This window comes from Orcinus orca, chromosome 9 (genome assembly GCF_937001465.1).
Source record: "Orcinus orca chromosome 9, mOrcOrc1.1, whole genome shotgun sequence".
NCBI lineage: Eukaryota > Metazoa > Chordata > Mammalia > Artiodactyla > Delphinidae > Orcinus > Orcinus orca.
In genome coordinates, this window is record NC_064567.1 from 11,125,815 (window position 1) to 11,134,960 (window position 9,146).

Genomic DNA, 9,146 nt, shown 5'->3' on the forward strand with positions numbered 1-9,146 from the left:
GACAGTCTCTAGATCCATCCACGTCTCAACAAATGACTCAATTTCGTTCCTTTTTATGGCTGAGTAACATTCCATTGTAAATATGCGCCACATCTTCTTTATCCATTCGTCTGTCGATGGGCATTTAGGTTGCTTCCATGACCTGGCTATTGTAAATACTGCTGCAATGAATATTGGGATGCACGTGTCTTTCTGAATTATGGTTTTCTCTGGATATATGCCCACTAGTGGGATTGCTGGATCATATGGTAGTTCTAGTTTTAGTTTTTTAAGGAACTTCCATACTGTCCTCCATAGTGGCTGTATCAATTTACATTCCCACCAACAGTGCAAGAGGGTTCCCTTTCCTCCAAACCCTCTTCAGCACTTGTTGTTTGTAGATTTTCTGATGATGCCTATTCTAACTGGTGTGAGGTGATAGCTCACTGTAGTATTGATTTGTATTTCTCTAATAATTAGTGATGTTGAGCAGCTTTTCATGTGCTTCTTGGCCATCTGTATGTCTTCTTTGGAGAAATGTCTATTTGGGTCTTCTGCCTGTTTTTGGATTGGGTTGTTTGTTTCTTTAATATGGAGCTGCATGAGCTGTATATATATTTTGGAGATTAATCCTTTGTCCACTGATTCGTTTGCAAATATTTTCTCCCATTCAGAGGGTTGTCTTTTCGTCTTGTTTATGGTTTCCTTTGCTGTGAAAAAGCTTTGAAGTTTCATTAGGTCTCATTTGTTTATTTTTGTTTTTATTTCCATTTCTCTAGGAGGTGGATCCAAAAAGATCTTGCTGTGATTTATCTCAAAGAGTGTTCTTCCTATGTTTTCATCTAATAATTTTATAGTGTCCGGTCTTACATTTAGGACTCGAATCCATTTTGAGTTTATTTTTGTGTATGGTGTTAGGGAGTGTTCTAATTTCATTCTTTTACATGTAGCTGTCCAGTTTTCCCAGCACCACTTATTGAAGAGACTGTCTTTTCTCCATTGTATATCTTTGCCTCCTTGTCACAGATTAGTTAACCATAGGTGCGTGGGTTCATCTCTGGGCTTTCTATCTTGTTCCATTGATCTATGTTTCTGTTTTTGTGCCAGTACCATATTGTCTTGATTACTGTAGATTTGTAGTATAGTCTGAAGTCAGGGAGTCTGATTCCTCCCACTCTGCTTTTTTCCCTCAAGACTTCTTTGGGTATTCGGGGTCTTTTGAGTCTCCATACAAATTTTAAGATGATTTGTTCTAGTTCCGTAAAAAATGCCATTGGTAATTTGATAGGGATTGCATTGAATCTGTAGACTGCTTTGGGTAGTATAGTCATTTTCACAATGTTGATTCTTCCAATCCAAGAACATGGTATATCTCTCCATCTGTTGGTACCATCCTTAATTTCTTTCATCAGTGTCTTATAGTTTTCTGCATACAGGTCTTTTGTCTCCCTAGGTAGGTTTATTCCTAGGTATTTTATTCTTTTTGTTGCAGTGGTAAATGGGAGTGTTTCCTTAATTTCTCTTTCAGATTTTTCATCATTAGTGTATAGGAATGCAAGACATTTCTGTGCATTAATTTTGTATCCTGCAACTTTACCAAATTCATTGATTAGCTCTAGTAGTTTTCTGGTGGCACCTGTAGGATTCTCTATGTATAGTATCATGTCATCTGCAAACAGTGAGTTTTACTTCTTCTTTTCCAATTTGTATTCTTTATATTTCTTTTTCTTCTCTGATTGCCATGGCTAGGACTTCCAAAACTATGTTGAATAAAAGTGGTGAGAGTGGACATCCTTGTCTCCTTCCTGATCTTAGAGGAAATGCTTTCCATTTTTCACCATTGAGAATGTTGTTTGCTATGGGTTTGTCATATATGGCCTTTATTACATAGAGATAGGTTCCCTCTGTGCCCACTTTCTGGAGAGTTTTTATCATAAATGGGTGTTGAATTTTGTCAAAAGCTTTTTCTGCATCTATTAAGATGATCATATGGTTTTTATTCTTCAATTTGTTAATATGGTTTATCACATTGATTGATTTACGTATATTGAAGAATCCTTGCATCCCTGGGATAAATCCCACTTGATCATGGTGTATGATCCTTTTAATGTGTTGTTGGATTCTGTTTGCTAGTATTTTGTTGAGGATTTTTGCATCTATATTCATCAATGATATTGGTCTGTAATTTTCTTTTTCTGTAGTATCTTTGTCTGGTTTTGGTATCAGGGTGATGGTGGCCTCATAGAATGAGTTTGGGAGTGTTCCTTCCTCTGAAATTTTTTGGAAGAGTTTGAGAAGGATGGGTGTTAGCTCTTCTCTAAATGTTTGATAGAATTCACCTGTGAAGCCATCTGGTCCTGGACTTTTGTTTGTTGGAAGATTTTGAATCACAGTTTCAATTTCATTACTTGTGATTGGTCTGTTCATATTTTCTGTTTCTTCCTGGTTCAGTCTTGGAAGGTTATACCTTTCTAAGAATTTGTCCATTTCTTCCAGGTTGCCCATTTTATTGCCATAGAGTTGTTGTAGTAGTCTCTTAGGATGCTTTGTACTTCTGCGGTGTCTGTTGTAACTTCTCCTTCTTCATTTCTAATTTTATTGGTTTGAGTCCTCTCCCTCTATTTCTTGATGAGTCTGGCCAATGGTTTATCAATTTTGTTCATCGTCTCCAAGAACCAGCTTTTAGTTTTATTGATCTTTGCTATTGTTTTCTTTGTTTCTATTGCATTTCGTTCTGCTCTGACCTTTGTGATTTCTTTCCTTCTGCTAACTTTGGGTTTTGTTTGTTCTTCTTTCCCTAGTTCCTTTAGGTGTAAGGTTAGATTGTTTGCTTGAGATTTTTCTTGTTTCTTGAGGTAGGCTTTTATAGCTATAAACCTCCCTCTTAGAACAGCTTTTGCTGCATCCCATAGGTTTTGGATCATTATATTTTAATTGTCATTTGTCTCTAGGTATTTTTTGATTTCCTCTTTGATTTCTTCAGTGATCTCTTGGATATTTAGTAACGTATTGTTTAGCCTCCATGTGTTTGTGTCTCTTACTTTTTTTCTCCTGTAGTTCATTTCTAATCTCATAGCATTGTGGTCAGAAAAGATGCTTGATATGATTTCAATTTTCTTAAATTTACTGAGGCTTGATTTGTGACCCAACACGTGATCTATCCTGGAGAATGTTCTGTACGCTCTTGAGAAGAAAGAGTAATCTGTTGTTTTTGGATGGAATGTCCTATAAATATCAATTAAATCTATCTGGTCTATTGTGTCATTTAAAGCTTGTGTTTCCTTATTTATTTTCATTTTGGATGATCTGTCCATTGGTATAAGTGAGGTGTTAAAGTCTCCCACTATTACTGTGTTACTGTCAATTTCCTCTGTTATAGCTGTTAGCAGTTGCCTTATGTATTGAGGTGCTCCTATGTTGGGTGCATATATATTTATAATTGTTATATCTTCTTCTTGGATTGATCCCTTGATCATTATGTAGTGTCCTGCCTTGTCTCTTGGAACATTCTTTAAAGTCTATTTTATCTGATACGAGTATAGCTATTCCAGCTTTGTTTTGATTTCCATCTGCATGGAGTATCTTTTTCCATCCCCTCACTTTCAGTCTGTGTGTGTCCCTAGGTCTGAAGTGGGTCTCTTGTAGACAGCATATATATGGGTCTTATTTTTGTATCCATTCAGCAAGCGTGTGTCTTTTGGTTGGAGCACTTGATCCATTCATGTTTAAGGTAATTATCAATATGTATGTTCCTGTGACCATTTTCTTAATTGTTTTGGGTTTGTTTTTGTAGGTCCTTTTCTTCTCTTGTGTCTCCCACTTAGAGAAGTTCCTTCAGCATTTGTTGTAGAGCTGGTTTGGTTGTGCTGAATTCTCTTAGCTTTTGCTTGTCTGTAAAGCTTTTGATTTCTCCATCGAATCTGAATGAGATCCTAGCTGGGTAATCTTGGTTGTAGGTTCTTCCCTTTCATCACTTTAAGTATATCATGCTGCTCCCTTCTGACTTGTAGAGTTGCTGCTGAGAAATCAGCTGTTAACCTTGTGGGAGTTCCCTTGTATGTTATTTGTCGTTCTTCCCTTGCTGCTTTCAGTAATTTTTCTTTGTCTTTAATTTTTGCCAATTTGATTACTATGTGTCTTGGCGTGTTTCTCCTTGGGTTTATCCTGTATGGGACTTGCTGTGCTTCATGGACTTGGGTGGCTATTTCCTTTCCCATGTTAGGGAAGTTTTCAACTATAATCTCTTCAAATATTTTCTCTGGTTCTTTCTCTCTCTCTTCTCCTTCTGGGACCCTTATAATGCGAATGTTGTTGCATTTAATGTTGTCCCAGAGGTCTCTTAGGCTGTCTTCATTTCTATTCATTCTTTTTTCTTTATTCTCTTCCGCAGCAGTGAATTCCAGCATTCTGTCTTCCAGGTCACTTACCATTCTTCTGCCTCCGTTATTCTGCTGTTGATTCCTTCTAGCATAGTTTTCATTTCAGTTATTGTATTGTTCATCTCTGTTTGTTTGTTCTTTAATTCTTTAGGTCTTTGTTAAACATTTCTTGCATCTTCTTGATCTTTGCCGCCATTCTTTTTCTGAGGCCCTGGATCATCTTCACTATCATTATTCTGAAATCTTTTTCTGAAAGGTTGCCTATCTCCACTTCATTCAGTTGTTTTTCTGGGGTTTTATCTTGTTCCTTCATCTGGTACATAACCCTCTGCCTTTTCATCTTGTCTATCTTTCTGTGAATGTGGTTTTTGTTCCACAGGCTGTAGGACTGTAGTTCTTCTTGCTTCTGCTGTCTGCCCTCTGGTGGATGAGGCTATCTAAGAGGCTTGATGGGAGGGACTGGTGGTGGGTAGACCTGACTGTTGCTCTGGTGGGCAGAGCTCAGTAAAACTTTAATCCACTTGACTGTTGATGGGTGGGGCTGGGTTCCCTCCCTGTTGGTTGTTTGGCCTGAGGCAACCCAACACTGGAGGCTACCTGGGCTCTTTGTGGAGCTAATGACAGACTCTAGAAGGGCTCACACCAAGGAGTACTTCTGAGAACTTCTGCTGCCAGTGTCCTTGTCCCCACGGTGAGCCACAGCGCCCCCCCCACCCCCCGCCTCTGCAGGAGACCCTCCAACACTAGCAGGTACGTCTGGTTCAGTCTCCCCTGGGGTCACTGCTCCTTCCCCTGGGTCCCGATGCACACACTGCTTTGTGCCCTCCAAGAGTGGAGTCTCTGTTTTCTCCAGTCCTGTCGAAGTCCTGCAATCAAATCCCACTAGGCTTCAAAGTCTGATTCTCTGGGAATTCCTCCTCCCGTTGCCAGACCCCCAGGTTGGGAAGCCTGACGTGGGGCTCAGGACCTTCACTCCAGTGGGTGGACTTCTGTGGTATAAGTGTTCACCAGTCTGTGAGTCACTCACCCACCAGCTATGGGATTTGATTTTACTGTGATTGTGCCCCTCCTACCGTCTCATTGTGGCTTCTCCTTTGTCTTTGGATGTAGGGTATCTATTTTGGTGAGTTCCAGTGTCTTCCTGTTGATGACTGTCCAGCAGCTAGTTGTGATTCTGGTGTTCCCGCAAGAGGGAGTGAGAGCACATCCTTCTACTCCGCCATCTTGGTTCCTCTCCTCGAAATTTAGAGCTTTTAAAACTCAATTTTACACTCAGAAGGTTTTAGCTTGTTGCCTGTCTTATCACAACTTCAGTTTCATGCCCCCCAGTCCTTCATTTAAACCATCTTTTGTTTGAAGTTTTCACATTTTTTGTTGTATTGCCTGTAGTCTTAATGAAGGATGAATGGGTCATAATTTTGAGTTCTTGCATATGTAAGTATGTATTTCTATCACCATTTAAAAGTGAATGATGTCAAGAGAATGGAAAGACAATCCAGATGCTGAGAGAAAATTTTTGCAAAAGATACATCTGATACAGAACTGTTATCTAAAATATACAAGTAACTCTTAAAAATCAACAATAAGAAAACAAACAACCCGATTAAAAAATGGCCCAAAGACCTTAACAGACACGTCACCAAAGAATATATCGAGTTGGCAAATAAACATATGAAAAGATGCTTCATATCATGTGTCATCGGGGAAATGCAAATTAAATCAACAGTAAAATACCACTACACACCTGTTAGAATGGCCAAAATACAAAACACTGACAACACCAAATGCTGGTGAAATATGGAGCAACAGAAACTCTCATTCATTGCTCGTGGGAACGCGAAGTGATACAGCCACTTTGGAAGACAGTTTGGTGGTTTCCTACAAAGCAAAACATACCTTTACCATACGATCCAGCAATCATGCTACTTGGTATTTACCCAAAGGAGTTGAAAATATGTTCACACAAAACCTGCACACGAATGTTTATAAGCAGCTTTATTCACAATTACCAAAACTCAGAAGCAAACAAGATATCCTTTAGTAGGTAAATGAATGAACTGTGCTACATGCAGACAATAGAATTTTATTCAGTTCCGAAAAGAAATGAATGATTAAGCCATGAAAAGACATGAATGAACTTAAATGTAAATCTCTAAGTGAAAGTAGTCAATCTGAAAAGGCTGCATACCATACGATTCCAACTATAAGACCTTGTGGACCACTTTCTTCCAAGTTTGCAGTGATACATAATTGACATGTACTATTTTGGTGTTTATTTTTATAACCTTTTCTGCTTATTGTATCCATTGAAAAAGAAAGACAAAATAAACAGAAGGAATGAACTGGAGAATCAAAATTCAAAATAATCTTGGCAAGTTGGTGTGATGTGTGAAAATCAGGAACAATTAGCAGAACAAAATGCATATACGTTTGTTTAAGTTAAAAGAAAAGAAAAGAGCGTAATGGGTGTAGAGTCTTTGTAACCAGATTATAGGAACCAGGTCTTGGGAAATTAGTTGTATAAAAGACTGGTGGGCTTCCCTGGTGGCAAAGTGGTTGAGAGTCCGCCTGCTGATGCAGAGGACACAGGTTCGTGCCCCGGTCTGGGAAGATCCCACATGCCGCGGAGTGGCTAGGCCCATGAGCCATGGCCGCTGAGCCTGCACGTCCGGAGCCTATGCTCCACAGCGGGAGAGGCCACAAGAGTGAGAGGCCCGCGTACCGCCAAAAAAAGACTGGTAATGAATAATTTTGGAAATAAGATAGTGGTGATGTTTGCACAGCATTGCAAATGTAATTAACGCCACTGAAGTGTACCCTTAAAAATGACTAAAACAGCAAATTTTGTTACATATTGTATGTTTTACCACAATAAAAAAAGACTACAGTGAAGCCACAGATTTCTCATCTTAAAAGCAAATGAGATCCAGCATAATGGCCTGAACAAACATTCTATCATATATTATTTATTTCAGGATATAATATCACAGTCTAGACTAAGGCACAGATGGTATTGAAAGTTTCAAAACTGATATTTTTTAAAGAGTTGAAAAAACCATTTGTGGTTATCCTGGAGGAAATTAATTTTCCTCCAATACTACAAACAATTGGAGTATTGTCATGTAGAAAGAAAAACAGACATTATCTATTCTGTTCCACAAAAGTATAAGTGAACCTAATTGGTGGAATTCATCTACCCATTCAATCCACAAACCAGGTCTGCTTGATGAAGTCATGGCTCATTTCTTTAAACACTGGTACGCTAATAAAATTTTTAAATAGGCAGATGATGTCTAAATACTACTGAATACCTGAGAGAAGACGATCTAAAAAAAGGCCCTCTGCTGAATCACTGACATGTAAATTACCTGGTATTGGCCTATATAAGGAAAGCCATTAATCACGTGGAGGAATTCTTCATTTGAAAGCGAGGGTCTGACCATAATAGTCTTCCTTAGTGTGAGTGTGGCAGTCCCACCTTCACTTATCTGATCTCCTTTTTGATTCTGCTAATAGATAGCAAGAAGTTCTTATAGTCTTTACCCTTTATCTCTGAATTTCTCTAAAAATTTATAGAGAGCAGCCGTAACTTCTTTATTCCTCAAGCTGTAAATCAAGGAGTTCAACATAGGTGCCACCACAGCATAGAATAGAGCAACCGTCTTCTCCTCTTCCACTGAGGAGGCTGACCGTGGCCCCAGGTAGGTGAAGATGGTAGTCCCAAAGCACACGCAAACCACAGTGAGGTGAGAAGCGCACGTCCCAGACACTTTGCTACGTCTCTGAGTAGAACAAATGCGCAGAATGGCAACAACTATACGACCATAGGAGAACAGAACCAGGGAACAGGGAAGCATGATCACCAGAAATACTGAGGCAACCACCATGACCTTGTTGAAGTAGATGTCCACACAGACTAGCCGTAGCACTGCTAGGGTCGCACAGGCAAAGTGATTAATAACACTGTGACACAGGAGAAGCCGAAAGGTGATGATTGTTTCCATCAGTGAATTCACGAAACCAGCCACCAAGCAGCCGGCAGCCAGCCCCAGGCACAGCCCTCTGTGCATGATGACTGTGTAGTGCAGCGGGTAGCACACCATCACGCAGCGGTCATAGGCCATGGCTCCCAGCAGAAAGAACGCAGACCCACCCAATGCCAGGGGTGCATAGAGCTGGAGCACACAGCTGTGGAATGGGATGGACTTCTAGACTGAGAGCAGGTGGGCCAGCATGTGTGGGGCAAAACTGTTTACATAACAAAGGTCCACAAAAGATAAAACACTAAGGAAGAAATACATGGAGGTATGAAGCCTGCTGTGCAGTCCGATCAGAAGAAGAATGAGGAAATTTCCCACAACAGTCGCCAAGTACATGGCCAAGATCAAGACAAAAAGGGAGACTTGAGTCCCCCAGTCACTGGACAGCCGCAGCAAAACGAACTCACTCACCCATGTCTGCGTTTTATTTCCCTGGCCCATGAGTTTCTCCGGACTGAACTAATGATGTCAAAATAACAAATTAAGGAAAATCAGAATTGGAAGGTGGCTTTTAGACCACAGGGAGAACCTACCCACCTGAACTTAAAGTTCTCTTTGAATGTCTCGGCCAAATCATCATCCAAACTCTGCTTGAACATATCCGTAGATGAAGAACACAATGGGACCCAGTTTTGCAGCTGGAAATCAAGGAGAAAAAAAGTTACATTCTTGAAATTCAGTTTACTGGAAGATAATTTCTTCTCCTAAACATCTGCTCTTAAATGGAGGAAAGAAATTAATGAAGTGG

General features: G+C 39.8%; 1 protein-coding gene across 1 annotated transcript; it reads right to left on the bottom strand.

The window, feature by feature from the left end:
• Window positions 1-7,897: 7,897 nt before the first annotated feature.
• LOC101283336 (olfactory receptor-like protein OLF3) lies at window positions 7,898-8,926 on the bottom strand. The gene is given in 1 exon segment (XM_012533864.2): window positions 7,898-8,926. A coding segment is annotated over 1 exon segment (942 nt). The 5' UTR covers window positions 8,840-8,926.
• Between the last annotated feature and the right edge of the window lie 220 nt (window positions 8,927-9,146).